Source organism: Danio aesculapii, chromosome 4, assembly GCF_903798145.1.
Source record: "Danio aesculapii chromosome 4, fDanAes4.1, whole genome shotgun sequence".
NCBI classification, from domain to species: Eukaryota; Metazoa; Chordata; class Actinopteri; order Cypriniformes; family Danionidae; genus Danio; species Danio aesculapii.
The window spans coordinates 46,169,967-46,191,298 of NC_079438.1; the positions used below are offsets into that span (position 1 = coordinate 46,169,967).

Genomic DNA, 21,332 nt, shown 5'->3' on the forward strand with positions numbered 1-21,332 from the left:
TCCCAGGAATCTCTTGTATTTCAGAACTTCTCCTTCTACCCTCCTGTACTGTTATTTCTCCTGGAAAACTCCCATAATCACTCCTCTCCCTCACTGTCCTCAGCTTTATGGTACAGTCTGTAACACCCCTGGGATGCCAACTTTGGTATAGTATCCGATCACATCAGCCGGCCAAAACCCGCTCCATAGTAGTTGCTAACACCACAGTATAGTTATTAACCCGCTTCTCTACAGTGTTATTCAGACACCTCACCCTCGAACACCCCCACACCGATCTCCCGGATTTTCAGAGAGAAATGTTGGCAGGTGATGAACACTCTTTTCGTTAGCTTTATAGTGCAATTCATTGTACTCACCTCTAGAGGCTGCTAATGTTCTACAAAACAGAAAGCAGCTTTCCTCGCCATTTCAGCACCAGTGCTGCTGGACAGCTCCCGCCATTGTCCCGCTGCTCTTTATAGACTGAAGGCTTTTTACTGCTCGTGTATAATACTTCAGTGCTTTGTTCTTTGTGTACAACATGTTCCCGTTCTGACATGTTCTAGTCTAATGCACGGTGCTTCAATTTGACATGGTCTGTTTAATCCCGACCTCAAGATATACAGCCTTCACGATAATGACAGCAAATTGTCGAATGGCTTTTTTTTTCTTTTAATAGTTGTTCACATAGCTCGAATAATTGTTGTTTTCCTCCACAAGAGCCGTTATGAGATTCTTGCTCCTCCAAGACGTGCATTTCAGTATGTCAGAAGTGGAAAAATAATCAAGTCTTTGATGAGGCGAGCAGTCGGAGGGATGTTTTGAACTGTATTTTCCATCTGTCCAACATAAACGCTCTCAGCATCTAATGGTGGATTTTGCCAGGACTCCCTGCCAGGCGTCAGGGTTTGGTCTAATAACAGACCGGTGTGTCATGTTTATGTTCATCCTTTCACATCGGCTCGCACCAATTACGTGCGTTCATGGCCACGCAAATGTTAACGCGAAGATGAAGCCCTTATGGAGCCGTTTGCGCTTCGTGTCATGCAGCTGTCACCTTCAGAGCTGTTAAGAGAAAGCAGAAAGTGTCCTGCTGCTTTGATTGCCATTCCTGCCACGCTCTTCCCTGGGAAAATTGATTGCGCCATCCCGGGAGACGAACAAGAGACTTGATTCCTGTTATTTAGGGATGTTTCGCAAACATGTGGTCGCTGTAATTGAGATTGAGGTGGTCATCGTTGAGCTTGAGGATATTCCTGATTTCTCCACGAGCTTAAAAATGGCATGAAATATACATTGAATACAGGCATATATGAATATATGTTTGCATAGTATGAAATTTATATATTTTCACATATATTTTTTATGTAAACGATTTTTTTATATTAAAATTTACAATTAAAAATAATTGTAGGTAAATGTATTGATTATGGACTAATTTATACATGTGTAACTGTCATATTTTTTACACTTGCAATGGAATAAAAATGCACTTAATTTAAAATGAATTATTAATATATATTCTATATTTATAGTATATAATAATTTATTGAATGCAGTTAACTGTATTTCTATATTTTATATAATATATATTGAATGCAGTTTTTATTTCAATTTTATTTATATATTTTTTTCCAATTTTATGCATTTATTTTTGTATTTGCAATGTTTATATATTAAATATATGAAACTAAAATTAAGCAGTTAAAATGTATACATTTATATCCAGTATATTAAAATAATTTTTTTTTTATTTTTAAAATACTTTAAAACTCGCATCTCGAGTCATTTCATAGAGTCTTCAAACATATTCCTTGTTGATTAAATATTATATGCAAATGCGCATCCCAAACAGGGAACATTTGTCTTGTGGGTTTCTCACGCGGGATGCATAAATTACAGCTCGCATGCATGGAGTATTTTGGAATAGAGTCGAGCTGAATTTTTTAATTTAAAAGTTAATTTTTAATCTGTAGCCATGGTGAAAACGTCAGTGATTTACTCGGTTTGTTTCCCTTTCTGGGCCGTATTCTTTAAATATGAGCACATAGAGGCCTCATATATGTGGCACTGGTGGGTCTTAAACAGTGGGAGAGTGTTTCAGTTCACTGACATCTCCATAAAATTTGCACAGAGCTGACAACACGCTCTCAGATGCAGCGCGCTTCCTCTGAGCCTTCATCCTCTGCACTCATCAAATTAAGCACATAACAGACAGGCTTTGCCATGCTCTGCCCATGTTCAAAAATATATTTCTGCTGAGCTTAACACCATTCTGGACATTTTGACAATTTAATTACTATGTACAGTTTTTTACATTTTTAAAATAAATATAGTTAACATTTGTGTGTGTGTGTGTGTTGGAATTGGCATGAATATTTGTTTTGGGTATAACTACTGTAACTGGGTAGTGGATGTGCATTTAGAGGAAAAAATGTTAAAATGTTGTGCACTGTAAAAAAAAAAATTGACCTTTGAGTTGACTCAACTTTCAGCCCAGTTACTTCACTTGACTCAATTTAAGTAAACTCAAAAATGTCCTGAAGTTTGTTGCATTAAATTTTTAGGATGAGTCAACTTTGTTTTTTTTAAAGTGTGTATTCTTTCCTTTTAAGACAAGATGAAGAATTGTTAAGAGTTTAATCTTCACTTATTTTGAAGATTTAGAATGGAAAATGTTGAAGTTCAGGACGTTGCTGTTAGCCCTTTCTCGGGTGGAGAACTAATGGTAACTGCTTCCACATTGTTGACATTGATTACTGTATATAACACTATTTTTAAGTCATGAATGTTCAAATGGCTTGTAATAACACTCCAGCATTTTTTTTTACAGTGAGTATTTCCATGAGTCCTCCTCAAGGGGTTTAAAAATGCGCGAAACATATAGGCCTTTTTACAGTTATTAGCTGTAATCATGTGACCTGCTTAATTTGACAGTAAAATTCCGAATACAACATTTATTCATAAATTTTCCTTTTGCTAAGTCTGTATTTCAGAGGTTGCCACAGCGGAATGAACCGCCAACTTATCCAGCATATGTTTTACGCAGTAGATGCGCTTCCAGCAGCAACCCAGTACTTGGAAACACCCATACACTCTCGCATTCACACACACTCATACACTACGACCAATTTAATTTATTAATTTCACCAATAGCGCAGGTCTTTGGACTGTGGTAGAAACCGGAGCACCCGGAGGAAACCCACACCAACATGGGGAGAACGTGCAAACTCCAACTGGTCCAGCCGAGACTCGAACCAGCAACCTTTTTGCTGTGAGGCGACAGTGCTAACCACTCAGCCACCGTGCTGCCCTGAATACAACATATTACTGTGAATTTTTACAGTTAAATCCTATAAAGAGGTACTAATGTAATTTACTGTGAAAAATTACAGTAATGCTGGGATTTGTTTACAGTGTAGAGAAACCAACATAAAGCGGTGAACATCCTAGAACGAGCACTACCAATCTGCATTTTATTATATTATAATTCCAGTTCTGAGATCAGTCTCTTTTTTATTTGACCAATCCATAGGTTTGTCCATTAAGTTTAAACTGAAATAGTCAACAGAATATTCTGGTCCCTCAAACTCTGTGTTCAAGATTTTAAAGAAAAGAAAAGTGGTTTAATCCTATTGGTTCAAGATTAATTATAATAAATAAACATCATTCAGTTTTGTGGAAATGTGTCATGATTATATTACACTAATGATCTATATTTAATATATAACCACGTGCAATAATGCATCTCTCATCTTGACATAGTAACAGTCCAGAGCATTATTTATCCAAGTGCACAGACAGATCCCTGTATGTGTGTAATCTGATCTGTATGCATAATCCAAGCAGCAAACCTCATCCCTCTCTTCAGGAACATTGATCCACTTGTCTGGACCGTCAACCTGGACGTTTGACAAAATTAAAATGTAGAGAATAGAAAAATCAAGGGGGGTTGACGAGAGAGAGATTAGACCCTCTTTGGCTTTTATCTGACTCTTCTTACAAGCATCAGGGGAGGATCGGAATATGGTGGCGATGACCTTAATACTTTCATTCACGCTAAACACACATTCGGGCATTTTCCATACACAGAATCAGGCCCCTTTAATACCCGGCCCCTTGTTGTCGTCAGGCTTATCTTGCTTCTAAATGTTTGATAATGCTAAGAGATACTGCCATTGACCTAAATGCATGCTATGTGTGGTATAAAAGCACTGCTGCCTTGTAAATTACCCAAGTCCACCTTTGATACCAATATGACTGGCATTATGCAAATTTAAGGAGTAAATAAACAGAATCTATTGGCTAATTAACAGTTCTGAAATGTGTATTTGAAGGTGCGAGAGAATCTTGTTGTCGGATGTGCAGAAATTAGTTCTTGTCTCCGTTTGAAGTGGCAAAAAATAATGCGATTTGGTATTTTAGTGTCCATAATGATAATTATTCTGCTCTCGACTTTGGGGGAATTGATAGCTCTTAATTGCGCTCTTATGTAAGGGTAACTTTGATTTTTTTCTTTTTTTTTTCCGCTCAAATAAGCATCTGCAGATTAAGAGGAAAGCAGATGATAACATCACTCTATCCCAAATGGTTATATAATTGGTTTATGAATATGATATATTGTGTTGTGTATATAATATAATATAATATAATATAATATAATATAATATAATATAATATAATATAATGGGAAGGAACAAATACTTCGTTACTGTACTTAAGTAGATTTTTCTGGCATCAAACCACAAATCACAAATACATGTACTTTCTTTTTAATTAAGCTTGTTACTTTCGTTTTAATGTGTTTTGTGGCGTGATCTATATTATTTCTTGTCATTGCACAATTTGAATGCCTTTTTGATTCAATCGATATACTTTTTGTCAAACATTTATAGCTTTTATCTTCAAGCCACGATCGTGAAGCAACAACATCCACGCATGTTTTTTTTTTTTTTCCTCACTGCTTTAAAATGACTGAGGTGGGATAGTGCTGCTACCTGTGTAGATTACGCAACGGGCACACACGCAGACTCCAGTGGACTTTAGATTATATGCAAAAGCATACTTAAATAGGTAAACATTTGGAAATATACATTATTTTGAAAGCATGATTATTTTGTATAGATACATAAAGTGCAGTAAAATAGGTATCGTAATGAATACTTTTTACTTAAGTACATATTTCAGGCCATGCTACTTTACTCTTACTTGAGAACAAAAGTGAAGTCAGTATCTTCAACTTTTACCGTCGTTTTAACATGAGTATCTGTATTTTTACTTGAGTAAAAGATGTGTGTAGTTTTTTCATGTCTGAATATAATAATTAGTATAATATAATATAATATAATATAATATAATATAATATAATATAATTGTATTATGTTTTGACTTGAAATAGTGCAATGTTATATAGAGCAAACTGTTTTTATTTATTATTTTTTATTTGATGATTAAAAAAAGATTATAGAAACTCTTACTGGCCACCTATACAGTAGTTACCACTTGGTGACCACATATGTTAATTTAGCAACAGAATGGCATCACCTTAGCCACCTCCCAGTCTAAGAGTTACATTTGCATTCGCATATATACATATAGTTGTTGATCTAGATGTATTTTAAAGTTATGCTTGGTCAAACCCATTGTTAAAGGAGCTATGAGGATGATGATGTGGTCGGTTTATAAGATTGCGGTGAGTTCGCTCTGGAATGTCCAGTGAATGATTTATTAATATAATAATAATAATAATAATAATAATCTTAAAGACGTTTATCGACATTCATACTGCCAAACAAAACAGCTATTTTAAAGCAACCCCACAGAAAATGACTGAAAGAGGCCGGGTCTTTTCGAGTAATTCTACATCTAATCTTCAAGCAATTCGACATCTAATTACTCTGATTGCAAATTTATGTTAATGAATCGATTGAATCTAAACTGCGCTCATAAAGGATAATAGGTCCAGCGCATGTAATACGTCTTAATGGGAAAGTTCATTTCTGACACCTTTTGCAAATAACAGCAATTTTATCGACGGTGGAGTCAGTGGTCTCCTGCTGTGCTCAGGTACACCAGCTACTCCTGAGTACACCAAGCATGCAACTTTAAAAGCCCATTCAGATCAGACCGAGTCTCAGATGAGACGCATCAGCCGCGCTCTGCGTGCTCCTCTGTCGCGCGCGCTTTCCTTGGATTTTATACATGTGGAAAAATATGATTTGCGGTTATAAAGCACGGATTTAAGCGTTGCGGGGACGTAGTGCATGACTCGAGCTCTGCACCGCGTACGGACTCTGCCTTTCTCCGGTGGGACGCGGCGCCTCTGCTTGCTATGTATGTGCGCGGAATTGCTTGCACCGGAGCCCTTGGATGAGCACTTCGGCTGAGCTAGTATGATAGCCGTCTCCTTCAAATGCCGATGCCAGATACTGCGGAGAGTGAACAAAGGTACGGTCTCGGTGGTTTTCATCCTTCCCTATGGCTAGTGCTGCCCTCCCCGTTATGCGAACGCGTTCTTGAATGATCTACGGACGTTTACGCAGGGCATTTAGACGCAGAGCGGGGTCACCGGACCTGATGGAGCACAACGGATGGTCATCAAACCGCGTGCCTTTGTTTTGAAATGTTCTCGCATGAAGCCAGGAGCCAAAAAGACGCACTGGAGCATCTCTCACCCGCCCCCATTTGATTAATATTTAACAGCGGTGAGCTGTAGTTTGGTGGACTGCTTAGTGCACTTGTAAGGGAACAGAACATGCTGCGTTTTTAAGAAGAAATAAGAATATGCCTGACAGCTTCTCCCCTGTTAATTATTTACCTGAAGGCACAGTGCTTCGTGCTGGGGTTTGGGATTAGGGTTTGTCTGTTGATTGTGGTAAACAGGCTGGATGTCAGCAGGGTTTGTTTTAAGCATCTCTAGAGCAAACTTAACTGAATCATGATGAGTTGCGTGTCATGTTGCATTTTGACTGGTGGGCTTCTTTGTAGGCTGTTCGGTGACTATAAATAGTGGGAGGACTGCTAGACTGAATTATTTTTCTGCGTTTTCCCTTGACTAGTAATGGTTTGTGTGACTTTGCCAACTTGGCAATGCTTAAGAGATGTGAAATGGTGGAGTTGTCATAAATACTGCAAGTTGTCCTCCCTCAGGGGAAAACACTTGACCTCAATAAGATGAGTAAATACCCAGTTGGCTGTGTGTAAAAAAAAAAAGAAGCATGTTGGCCAGAATGAAGATCCCTTTCATCCCTGCACAAATCAGTTTTTAACTGGATGGTTGAGGGTTCTGCGTGTGCTTGTTTCTGGGCTTTAAGGTATCTGGTGTAAACTTGTATCTGCAGATGTTCGCATCTGATTTCCCCTGACACGCTCTTGATGCTGTTGTGTGTCTGTCCTATAGTTTCCCCTATAGATCTTTCCTCCTGGGGTTTGTTAAATCTACAACGTGGTTGAGCGTGTCCCAAATTCCACTTTTTTCTTTTCTATGACACAGATCTGGTGGATCATGGCATGAGCATTTACAAATCTCAACAAAACTGGTACACTCTCAAGTAGTGTATGTATATTGTGTGTTTGCTATTATTATTCTTGACAGCCTGTTCTGGAGTTCAAGTTAGGGGAATTCATCCATCTTTGTGGCCAATAGAAGATCAATAAGTGACAGTGTGTCCTTAAAGTTGAATTTAAAGTAGAGTATATTGCATGTATTTACAACTTAGATTTATTATTTATGTGCTGAATTTCTGTTTTTAAAACTGCTGAACTGTTGCAGTGTCCAGACAAATTAAGCATGCTTAGAGTCCTGCTTGAACATGGCTTAATACTGTACATGATGTTGCATTCATGAAACCATTAATACACACATTTAGCTAAATGTCTTTTAATATGTAATTTTGCACATTCCTTGAATTTGAATTCAATGTGGCTGGAAAATACAGACTTGAGAATGTATTATTTTCACAATGACTTCACAATGTATTAGTTATGATATTAAAAAATGTGATATTTTGATGAAAATGCTAGAATATGCTGTTTTATGCAAAAGGTCAGGCTACTTTAGCTTGCGGTGTGAATGTAGCTTTTCATTCGGACTCTCTCTCTCTTTCTCTGTGTGTGTGTGTGTGTGTATGTGTGTGGATTCATAATCTTAGGTAGACTCATTTTACTCATGATGAGTCAGCGAGTCGTCACTTATAGATGAAATGAGAGTGTATGAGGAATAATTTATTCAGGCAGGTGATGTAAGCTAATGGACACTGATGTTGGGGTTTCAGTAGGCTGATGGTTGCTGAACACAAAAGGTTTAAGCAACGTGTAATGCTAATTACATCAGAAATGTCCTAATATTTCTTTGTCTGGTGATATCAGTGGATGTTTTACAACAGTGAGAAGCATTGAAGGTGAACGATAGCAAAAGATAGTCATATAAAAGGGTTCATTTGGGCTAATGACAAGCTGACAATGACTAAACGTATAAATGGACATATTTGAATACCTTGACCAGCTTGGTTCATGTTGTTTAGAAGATGCTGTTTTCACTTTTACATGTGCTTCCAAAATATTAGATTGATACAGTAAAAATTAATCATATGTTACTGCCCAGGAAGCATTTTTGATGATTAATAGATGTCTAATAGATGTCTAAACATAATTGTCTTGGCTAAAAAAAGGTTAAATTAAGGCTCTCAGTGATAATCTAATCGATATCTAAGAATAGGCCTAAACTAGACTAGTCCTCAAATAAACCGAAATGAATGACTACACATATGAAGTCTGTCTATTTGCAGACTAGTCTAGTCTTGGGCTATTCTTAGATGTCTAGCCAAGCCATCTACGTTTAGATGTCTATTAGATGTCTATTAAACACAAAACTGTTTGCTGGGTGCTCATAACAATGTGTTTACAGGCTGAGGAAGAGATGAAATTCATAAACTGTAATGATATTTGATTTCCAACATGCACTGTAATTGGTCGGCAAAACCCAACAGACTGACCAATCAGCAAGACGTGCCATGTGCAAAATTAAAATATTAAAGTGTTTGTTGACCTTTTTTAGATGTGAAACTATAAAAGGCGACCTCTAAAGTAAAAATTGGAAATTAAAACAGCATATTATGGAAGGGTTCATTGCAAGTTCTCCCTTTTAAGAGTGCTGAATAATGTAGATGATCTCTACCATACTGAAAAAGCAGCTTCCTATTCTTTTACCAGTGTTCATTGCAGCCCTTGTTGCTGATGAATTGTCATCTCATTTGAGATCACATGTTCCTGGGCTTAGTCGCGTGGCGCATTTGTCTTTGTACTGGCATTTATTGTGCCATGGCCTGTCGGTTTTATATCTCTGTTACACATTTGCAGGCATTCAGTCAGAAAATGAAAAAGAGGCCCAAGGTGTTGGCTGCTGCTGCTCCTTATATTCAAGAAATAAAGGAAACGTGCATAAAAAACCCTAAATAAAATCGAAGGTGATTTTGGTGACTTGAAAGATGGGACAGTGCTGTTGATTTGAAATTAATTTATTCCATTTTTTTCCCTCCACCAACTGGAAAAAGCATGCCTACCTTCACCTCTGCAGGTGTTCTGTGAGCTGTGCCAATTATATTTTAGTTGCATGTATGGTAATGAGTCAAGCCATCCGCACTGCCACTCACAACTGTACTGCTTTCCTTAGGAGACAAGGTGGGCAGAAAGATCTGGCTGCATCTTGGATGTTCTAGTCACGGGAAAAAAAACGTCTGTTTGTTTTGTAGATTGTATATTTGTGCTTGTGTGGGAGTTTGTGTGCTTATAGGTTTGCTTGTGTTTGTTTTAGCTTGTGTTCACATCCAGGTTTGTGTGTCTGTTCGTGGCAGCTGTTTTTTTAGCTGTGTCACACTGTTCCTACTGTAATAATTGGTATGCTAATCGCTCCTGACTCTGATAAGGGACATTTTCCATTTCCATTCTTCAGCAGTCAGTGGTGGGTGCACTATAACCCTGTTGCACTGAGCTCTGTGGCTCTGACCACCTGCTTTCTTACTGAAAAACTATTTAGAGCTCAGATTGTAGAACTGCATTAAGGAAACCAGCTGATAAGCTCTGAATCACACCAGATAGAAAGATAAAACACACCTACTGAGGGAAAAAATGGGATTTTCTGCCTTAAAATATGTGTATTTTACTATATATGATCTTAAAAAGGTGCATCGTTATATTAATGAATTGACACTAGAATTGAACTGGGAAAATACATTTTACCCCAAAAGCATAAAATTTATTTGTTTATATCAATACTTTTTTAATGGCAGAATGCATTAAACGGATCTCTAAAACGTAACTTTTTTTTTTAATTATTTATTAGGGGCACCTATTGTATCTGTTCCGATTCTTATTATTATTCTTCCGGCTTCTTCCACTGCTTCTTCCGCTTCCTCTTCTTCTTTCGCTCTGGGAGTCTATGGCAGCCCTATGAACCGTTTGCAGCATTTGCGCAAACTTTGACACACTGATAGAGGACAGTCTGATCTTTAACCACAACAAATTTGGACTCTCTAAATTGTCCAAAGTTTCACTTCAGTTTATCTTTATACCTTTTGAACTGAATGACATTAACCAAACTACGTCAGTTTGCACCACCTTCGGGGTAGAATCGACAAACAATTCAATTCTATAAATAGAATTCATACAGAGTGTATTTAATAACTTTCAAATAGTTTCGTCTATTGTCATGGGACTGGTCTTGCAGATTCCAGGGTGTCCGCGGGGTCTTAAAGTATTAAAATTTGATAAACCAATTATAAGAAAATTAAGGCCCTTAAAAGGTATTTAAAAGTCTTAATCACGTTTTTACGAGGTCTTACATTTTGTTCAAGCATTGTCCAAAGAGTTTGACTCTGGAAAAAAAGCATAAATATATTTGAAAAAAGCATAAATATATTTATTTTCCTCCTTATATTTACCACGGTGTGCTTGATTCATGCGATACGTTCAAGCCGGGGCGCGTCCAGCCAAGCTTTTCCGTCCAGGTAATGTGACGTAATTTGCAACAAACACAGGAAGGTGATGTGACACTCTCCACATGTAGCCAAACCAGAGAGCGAAACAGATGGGAAAATGTAAGTTTGCGTACCCCTGGTTGGTTCTATTGGTGAGCTGTAGTTTGGTGTAGTTCTGTTGCATGGTTGCACTCTATTGATTGAACTACAACTGTTTATAAACAACTGTTTATTAAGTTAACTGATACTAATTAGAGCTTAAAGTGGCGATAAGGTCTTAAAATATGCTGAGAAGGTCTTTAAAAAGTCTTAAAAAGGTTTTGAAATTACCTTTAGGATTCCTGCATATACCCTGGATTCCATACAGAAAACATTGATATAACTTATCCCCTATTTGACATGCCTTCCTGTCCACCATCTTGAATTAGTTTGAAAACCTGTTGTTTTGAACTCTCCATGGATCATTAGCCCAATTTCCACCAAATTTGGCTCAGACCATGCTGCCAAAAAGCTATAGAATTTTCCAGTTGCGCTGGAGCTTGTTGCCGTGCTTGTTTATGATGCTGGGCTGCTTGGCCCCGATAATTGCTGCTTGCAGCTATATTTTCAAATATATGTTGTTCTTTTGGACAGTATATTCATCAAAGAATCCTGAAAACAAATGTGCCACAGTTTACATAAATATTAAGTGGTTATTAGATAGATGATTGGACTAATGGGTGCTTGCAGTGGCAGACTGACTGAAAGTTTGTTTTCACTGAGAGGATTTCTGCCTAATTGGGTACAAGAAATAAAAACACCGTTAAAGTGCATGTTGTTGATTGTTGTTCGAAGACATTATCCAAACAAATATTCCCCTTATAGTCAATTCAACCATACAATTTGACCCTAAATGGTTAACGATAAACAGCTGTGATATACCAGCTGTTTTGCAACTCAAAAGTGTGTTTAATGTAAATGTCCCCCTAATAAGCATCTTAAGACCACTAGATACTAGCTGTTGATGCTGCTGAACATACTATATTATTATTGTGATGAATTTTCTCACATCTGTAGGATTCATCCACAGAAACCGCAGCTAGCGCGGTGCAGACGTATGAGCTTCACACCTTTCTCTTGTTCCATTCACACATCGGAGGAGCTATCATGGCTTCAGAAGAGTTCACGGAGCTCCAAGCTCTTTCGCCAGGGCTGGAGTTTCAAAAGAAATCTGTCAGGTGTTCATTTTTTTTTTTCCCGGAGATGAGAGATGCTGTGTTCACCGCATCTGGCTCTTATTCATTCTGCTGGCACACGTCTGTCCTGATCTCCAGCGCTTTCACTTTGAACAGCCTCCATCAATCCTTTTACGTTTGCTTGACAGCTGGATTTAGTGTCAGGAAGAGAAGGAGGTGCTGCTTTGGCTGTCTTGCGTAATGGTGAATGTTTTGAAAACTGTAAAACCTAGAGGTATTGTGGCTTGACAGCTCCCAATGAGAATCCTATATTTAAATATGGCATATAGAATGGAGGATTGGAGAACAGCGCTCGTTAAGTGTGAAGTTCACGGTCATGATGTGTCAACTTTCAGCCTTTGAGACCAGTTAAATGCTTGTCAAGCGAAACAAGTATACTAATTATAAGTTGATTCACACCTTTTGTGAAAAGAAAATATGACTGGTTTGTGCCCATTCAAAACCCTCTGGACCAATGCAATGGGCCATGCCAAGCTGTTGAAGTGTTAAGTTATTTCGGGGGTACTTTTGGTTAAGTTTTATTTTCTTGCTACTGTATGTCAAACTGACCAGAAGACATTCATTCCCAATAGGATTTCCAATTAAAGCTTGATTATGAAAATAGTTCAATATCAGTGCTATTTCACATGAAGCACTGAAAATGATGTAATTAGTGTCTCCTTATCCTTTCAAATATTTTTGTGTGTGTTCACACTAAACACACTAGAAACTAGGTTTTATAAGTTTTACATATAGCCCCCTTACATCTTTTATAGTTTTAACGATATGTGAACATGGACACAAATAAGGGATGCACAGAATGGAATTTTTACTTTTGAGATTTTGGCCGAAAGAGAAAAATGGCTCAAATTATGAGTATATACTACACTGTGCTGTCCAGCAGTGCAGTTTAAAGTGGCTTTCACACCGGATGCAGAAAGTGCTTCACTGCGCTATGAAACCCATTCATTTCAATGGCTTGTGTTGCACAAGGGCAGTTTGCAATAGCTCTACTTTGCTGTCATGGCTGTTAAATGATGCCTCTGTGGTTGTTTTGTGGTTATATTATTTGTTTGTTGTTTTGTTTTTACTTAAAAAGTCTAACAAAATTACTTTATAGTATTAATAAAATAATAAATAAGTAATGTAAAGTATTTTCAGTGTCAGTTTTAAGCCAAGTGCCATAGTTTCAGTCTAGAGATTTCATTTTTGAGCATCCATGGTCACAGATAAACAAATAGCACTCCTGTCATATCAGTTGCAGTTGGATTCTACATTAAGCCCCATTACTTCATATATAGTTTTAAAGGTAGGCGAACATTTCTATGGACACAAATAAGGGATGCACAGAATAGCATTTTTAATTTTGTTGAGTTTTTGACAGAAAGAGAAAAATTGCTAAAAATATGAGTCAAAAAACGCTATGCTGTCCAGCAGTGTTCAACGCAGTTTGAAGTGGCTTTCACACTGGATGCAGAAAGTGCTTTACTGCGCTATAAAACCCATTCCTTTCAATGACTTGTGTTGCACAAGGGCACTTTGCCATAGCTCTACTTTGCTGTCATGGCTGGTAAAATGATGCCTCTGTGGTTGTTTTGTGGTTATTTTCAGTTGTTTTTGTTTTTTAATGTAATTAAAATTGAGTTCAATTAAAAAACTCAAACAAAATTACTTTATAGTATTTAATAAAATGTGTTTAATAAATTATAAATAAGTAATGGAAAATATTTTCAGTTTCAGTTTTTAGCCAAGTGTCATAGTTTCAGAATAGAAATTTCATTTTGGTGCGTCCCTAGTCACAGATAAACAAATAGTACTCCTGTCATATCAGTAGCAGTTGGATTCTGAAGTTTCGCACTTAAGTCGTCTCTTACCTCAGCAGAACAGACTGCAGAAGGTTAAAGTAAATAATTTCTGTCAGCAATATCAGCTAGTGACGTTACCTTCCTAGCACAGGCCGATGAAGTGTCAGGGCTTTGGGTCGTTACACTGATATGTGAGGCGATCAAGGCGACTGGAGCCTCTCAGACTCCATTGCGTTTTCAATCAGCCCTGTCTTTTTTTTTTCTTCAGCAGAATAACCTTTGTGCCATGAGAAAGTCTGTTATTGGGAATGGACTATTCTGTTGCTTTGCAGCTCCTCTGTAATGTCCCCCAGAGGGTAGGAATGTCACAGAGTTTTCCAAAGGTTAAGTGTACTGATTTTTGTTTTTTTTTTAAAGGGAGACAGATAGGCACCCCTCAACCTCAGCTTCAACTGGCTTTAAATATCACCTCTCATACAGTATAATAATATAGAAAAATACCCTTAAATGGCAGTCCTACCTCAGCTGTCTCTTCTCCCCAGCCCAATTAAGTAATTTCCAGCCCTGTGTCCAACTTTTGGCAGGACGTGACGGCCTCCAGCTGGTCTTGAATCCCGTTGCAGTTTTGGATAGCCAATAGAATCAGTCTGTTCAAGTATTATGATGTTCGTCAAACCTAGAGAGAAATCACAGCCAATTTAGCTAGTATCTATTCACCCTATAAACAGGCGTTCGTGCACACAAACAAGCTGTGTTGATTCAGAACAGAAGCCTTCATTAGCCTCATTACATGCTAGGCTAGCTTCGCTTTTGCCTGTGTCAGCGGCTCAGCGTGTGTCCTCGAGCGCTGCTGTGTGTGTGTGCGTGTAGCTCATTTCCCCAATTTCATGTACTGACCCAGAGCTCGGTCTTCTGGCTTGCTTGATTTTGCAGTGTCAGCGTAGTTGTTTTTCGACAGGTTGTGTAATAGGATGCGTGGCGTCTGATTGGTTAAGCTGCCTGCAGGGTGTCATCATCTGCTTCCGTATGGTTGCATAGTAAATCTGGAACCTGTGCGGAGCGTATTTGCGCAAATCCAAATAGCACAACGAACTCAAACAGCCGGCGTGAATAAAGTCAGACTCTTTTGGCTGGAGGTTTAATGGAAACATTGGCAACACATCAAACGGTGCATCTAAAGAACACTTGTTTCAGAACAAATGCAGTAATGTTTGTTCACGTTTAACATATACATTTATCAAAGGCTGTATGAATCCTGAAAAATATTAGGTAACACTTTAGTTTTAGTTCCAATTCTCATTATTAACTAGTCGCTTGTTACCTGCCTATTATTACAATTTTGACTGTTTATCAGTACTTTTAAAGTACATATTCTGCATGATCTTATTCTACATTGCTAATCTTACCTAATATCTAAATATAACTACCATATTAATAACTATTATTAAGAAGCAAATTAGGAGTTTAAGGCAAATGTCATATTTAATGGTTCATTAATAGCCAGAATTGTACTTTAAAATAAATGTGACCCAATGCTACTTTTACTGTAACAGAGAATATATCACTACTCCTACTACTACTACTAAATAATAACAATAATAATAATATTCTGATTGTATTTGTCTGCAGAATTTATCCCCAAAAGGTAACACTTTATAATAATTACACACTATGAATCATTTATTAAGCATTAGCAAATAGTTAATTCATTATCTGTTAAGCATTAACTCCACAATAACAGACGTTAGTAAGCCGTTTATAACTGCAGCTACAAACACTCTATTATTAGCTTGTAAGCTATATATATAATGTACTTAATGATTGTATTTTCGTACTTTTAATTATTGTTTATTCATTACTAAATTAAGCATTGTATCATTTACAAACCAGTTATTTGAGCAAGGTCGCTGGTTTTTAAATATCATTTAATGCTAAAGTAAATGCTTAATAAACTATTTAAATGAACATTTATATATCTTATTAATCAGGCATATAGTAATAGTAAATTTGTATGTTAATAAATGCTTTATTAACTCAAGTTTATCCAGTTTTGTGGCCTAATCTAAAGTGAGGACTGTGTATGCTTTATAAATCCCTTATAAATGACATTTAAAGTCTCAGTTATATTCTAAACAGGATTCATTTCTATTCATTTGAAGATACACAAATGAAACCGTATCAAATGAAAAAGAAGTCTTTGCAATCTTATCTAAAATAAAATTACTGTGCAGTTTAAACATCACTATATAAGATTGAAATGTTGTATCATAATATATTGTTAAATTAGTATTGTTGTTTTATCTAATTTTGGCTCTCCTGTTATTCAGCAATGTTTAAACTTTACAGTCATTTTACTTTTTAAATAAGATTGCAAAGATGTATTGTTCATTTGACACTAAGTCTTTAATTATCGTTTATTAGGGATCTATGAAGCATAAATAGTCCTCGCTAGATTAGGTCACAAAACTGGATAAAGTTGAGTTAATAAAGCATTTATGAACAGAAACAATTAACTATTAGTATATGCCTGAATAATAATATATAAATGTTGATTTGACAAATTTTTTAATCATTTACTATCTTATTCTGAATTATCTTAAACTCAACTATTCTTAAATGCAAATGATTTGTAAATAATGCAGTGCTTGATTTAGTAATGAAATTACTATTTAGTAATTACTAAAGTATGAAAACATTAAGCACATTTGAAATGTGCTTATAAGTCAAAAATAGAGCATATGTAGCTTTACTTAAACACGGCTTACTAACACCTGTTAATGTAGAGTTAATGCTTAACAAATAATGAATTCACTATTTGCTAATGCTTAATAGATGATTCATAGTGTGTAGTTATAATAGTGTTACCTACTACTACTACTACTAATAATAATAATAATAATAGAGTTAATACCTAACAAATAATAAGTTCACTATTTGCTAATGCTTAATACATGATTCATAGTGTGTAGTTATAATAGTGTTACCTACTACTACTACTACTACTTCTACTACTACTACTAATAATAATAATATTAGAGTTAATACTTAACAAATAATAAATTCACTATTTGCTAATGCTTAATACATGATTCATAGTGTGTAATTATAAGTGTTACCTACTACTACTGCTACTACTACTAGTAATAATAATAATAATAATAATAATAATAATAATAGTTAATACCTAACAAATAGTAAATTCACTATTTGCTAATGCTTAATAGATGATTCATAGTGTGTAGTTATAATAGTGTTACCTACTACTACTACTACTAATAATAATAATAATAATAGAGTTAATACCTAACAAATAATAAGTTCACTATTTGCTAATGCTTAATACATGATTCATAGTGTGTAATTATAAGTGTTACCTACTACTACTGCTACTACTACTAGTAATAATAATAATAATAATAATAATAATAATAATAGTTAATACCTAACAAATAGTAAATTCACTATTTGCTAATGCTTAATACATGATTCATAGTGTGTAATTGTAAGTGTTACCTACTACTACTACTACTACTAATAATAATAATAATTTTACAACTGTGAATTTAATGCTAATATTCTTGGATGTTTAAAAATTTTAATACGGTAGATGTAAAACTGCAGGAATCATGTAAAGCCTCTCTGCTGTTGAAGTTTCTAACCGTTCCCTTTACAGGTTTTGGAAGATGTTAGCATGTTGTGTTCCCAAAACCACGCAGTCAATCACTCAAACTCGCTGTATTTGTATCGATTCCCCTCAAACCTGTTAACAGTTGCTTCGATTCAGTGGTCACCCACTGCACTGAGAAGAGCTGAGAAGTAATCAAACCCTCCAGCAAACTCTGGCCTCCACAAATCCCTTTATTTCGACAGTCTGTGTGGGCTTTACTTTGGAGAAACAGTCTTGATGGAGGTTTGGTCCTGTGGGGAGAAGCACAACATTGGAAAGCAGTAAGCAACAACAGGGCTGCTGTTCATTTCGGTTAGGAAGTGAAGGGGCGAGAGGAAGCTCAGGCAGAGCTGTAGGTGTATGTTCTCTGTCATTATCAATCTTCTCTGCTGCTTAGGATTCCTCCCGTGAACAAACACCTCGTTCCTCTTGCCCAGCGAACAGGTCTCCCCGTTGACTGCCATCTCTGCTTTGATTTCTAACTCGGCAGTACTGACGTTGTGAGCCGATGTTATAGCGTGCTGCTCTAAGATAATGCACTTGTGGCGCCTGCTGCTCTCTATCGTGCACATTTTGGTTTGCCGAGAACATCAAAGAGCCCAGAGTTAATAAATGATGTGTTCAGGAACTTCAAATATTTGCGAAGTGCAAATTTAAAGCAGCAGTTCACTGGAAAATGAAAACTCATCATGGGAGTTCCCTGTGTCGCTGCTTCAGAAATCTAGGAATCATATTTTACTTCAGCTTTTGCAGTCTGTATTGAATGAGAAGACGTAAATGAAGGATTCTACCATGAAAGAATGGCAGGAGATTTTTTTATTATTATTATTATTTAAGAATCATTCAGCTTGTAATTTGAAGAAAATATATTAAATTTGTTACCAAATCACCCATTAGATGTAGCTGATGGACTGGAAGTTGTTTATTTTTAAGCATTTTTCTATATTGCCATATCATTATAGCATAGCATTTTCCAACAGGACCAGGTTGATTCATGAATTAAATGACTCTTATAGTAAATCATTTTTAATAAATATGGTAGTTTATACAATAGTTTGAATCAGCAACTCTTGAATTGAACCACCTCCATTACATTAATTACTGAATCAGCACTCACTAAACCTAGTTGCCAAGATTTTTAGCTTTTTCTACACATACATTGTTTTAACATTGATTAATATGTGATTCTTTAACCAATGGTTCAGTAGGACCAGTGTAATCTGATTCATGATCAAATGACTCTCATAATGAATCATTTTTAATAAATACGGTAGTTTATACAATAGTTGGAATCAGCAATTCTTAAGTTGAATCAAATCCATTACATTAATAACTGAATCAGCAATCACTAAACCTAGTTGCCATGATTTTTAGCTTTTTCTACACATACATTGGTTTTAACATTGATTAATATGTGATTCTTTAACCAATGGTTCAGTAGGACCAGTGAATCTGATTTATGATCAAATGACTCTTATAATGAATCCTTTTTAATAAATACGGTAGTTTCAAATCCATTACATTAATTACTGAATCAGCACTCACTAAACCTAGTTGCCATGATTTGTAGCTTTTTCTATACACACACACACACACTGTTTTTAATGCATTCAGTAGGACCAGTGTAATCTGATTCATGATCAAATGACTCTTATAACGAATCATTTTTAATACATACGGTAGTTTAGACAATAGTTTAAAACAGCAACTCTTGAATTGAACCAAATCCATTACATTAATAACTGAATCAGCACTCACTAAACCTATAAACCTACTTGCCATGATTTTTAGCTTTTTCTACACACACACACACATTGTTTTTAACACTGATTAATATGTGATTCTTTAACCTATCGTTCAGTAGGATGTGTGTTCTGATTTATAATCAAATGACTCTTGTGAGCCACTTGTTTTAATCAATATTTTAAATCGGTCTTAATGAATCCTTTATTAAACTGAATCCCTTATCATTTACAGGATCAACATCTGATTCGCTGACTAAAATTAAATTTGTAACTTATAGAAATGTTTGACCTGGATTTTATTGACGTAACAAAAATATGAGTTCAGTAAGTGAATTTGAAATGTATTCAATAACTGCTGATTGATTCAGGTCATTTAGTGAAAGATTAATCTAATTGATTCAATTTAGGGTGGATGAGTCTTGATTCACTAAGTTTTTTTTTTCTTTTTGCTGTTCTGAACTGTCCTTTCAAATATTCACAATGGAAATGAGAAGCTTTTCATTATCTCTGTGGGAGATAAGTGTTATTTACTTTTTGGACACAGTTTACACATCTACATTTTCACCCACTGACTTTTTAAACACACACACAGAGCTTTAATATCCTTAAAAACCCTGTATAACCATGGCTGGCAGCAATTTTCATCTTTTAAAACGCCGCACTGCTCTTTTGCTTTATGAAGGTCAAAGAGTCATTTTCATTAGATTCATTCATTTGGCTTCTCGTGAATTTCTAACTTGTCTTGCAGTTTGAGTTTTAGCTTTTTAAATGGATTGTTCTCTCAAACACTTCACACAGCCAATTACCCAGTGCACTGGCCTTCAGTGGGAGCTGGAGCACCTCTCACCTGCTCTGCAGATAAGCTTCAGAGACCAGCGCTCAACACACTGGGCTGAAGTGAAAGGTAGAGTAAGCCACTTATCCACAGGAGGGAAGCTGCCGAGGGCTTGTCTGCTTGAGATGGTTGGCCACACTGTGGGAAAGCTAAACGAATGAGATTCTGTCTCGCACGAACAGTCATTCGTTTTTATTTTTCCCAGGGGTCCCACTCTCTTCCTCTCTTTGAGTTTACCAAATAGCAAAAAATGCAACCCATGCACATTTTTGCTCTTTAAAATGTGATGCCATTTTTTTCTCCCCAGTGATGCTCAGATAATGGCCATTCAAACTGAGGGGGAAAATGAGACGCAGGTGCATTTTAAATGCAACTCCCCAAAGATATTTTATGCATTACATAGATGAATAAATACAAATAAGAATAAATAAATTAAATCAAAATGTTCACATAGAATTGATCCAGGTGCAGCACTGTCTTCTGGGGATGCTTCGATCAGGATTTTTGCAGCCGTACAGAGTACTCATTCTTTGTCATGGTGATCAATCGATACCGATCAAGCTCTATGATGCACTTTGCACATTTTCCCTCCAAGTATGATACTTAAGTGGAGATCTCTCCTTACCTAAGAGAATAAATGAAGGATGCAGCATGTAATACCTTAAACACATCTCTTTCAACCATTTAGTGTGGACATATCATGGCTTTACAGAAAATAATATAACACAGATATAAAAATTGGTAAGAAATATGACAAGTAATGCAATTTGGAAACATTTCAAATGATGAAAGAAGAATTCAACATGTCTCAATCAAGAAAAAATTTGCAACGCATATTTGATGCATAAGAAGTTACAATGCGCACCTATAAATCTGTTACTTTCTACTAATAGGAGATAGGCTTATAAACTGCTGTTTATTGCAATAAGTATATTAAAAGACTTTATATTACTAACTATTCGTAAATAAAAAAGTTTTATTTATCTAATAATTCCAGCCAGATTTTAGTGAGCTTGCAATATTGTCAAAAACACTAAACTTTCAGTTGTTATATGTAAAAAGGCCAAAATACATGCAAGGTCATTCAGATATTTTGCCCGTCTCCAACTACTGA

General features: G+C 36.1%; 1 protein-coding gene across 10 annotated transcripts in view; it reads left to right on the top strand.

Annotated features, from left to right (window-relative positions):
• The window catches only part of grip1 (glutamate receptor interacting protein 1), a 351,292-nt gene that overhangs the window by 198,232 nt on the left and 131,728 nt on the right, over positions 1–21,332 (top strand). For 2 of the 10 annotated variants that reach the window (XM_056455828.1, XM_056455831.1), the window contains exon 1: positions 6,118–6,426. The exons of the other annotated variants lie outside the window; for them this stretch is intronic. In XM_056455828.1, coding sequence (XP_056311803.1) covers positions 6,372–6,426 — 55 coding nt within the window. In that variant the 5' untranslated portion in view covers positions 6,118–6,371. Of the gene's footprint in view, positions 1–6,117; positions 6,427–21,332 lie in introns of those variants that run through there. 10 annotated transcript variants of the gene reach the window in all.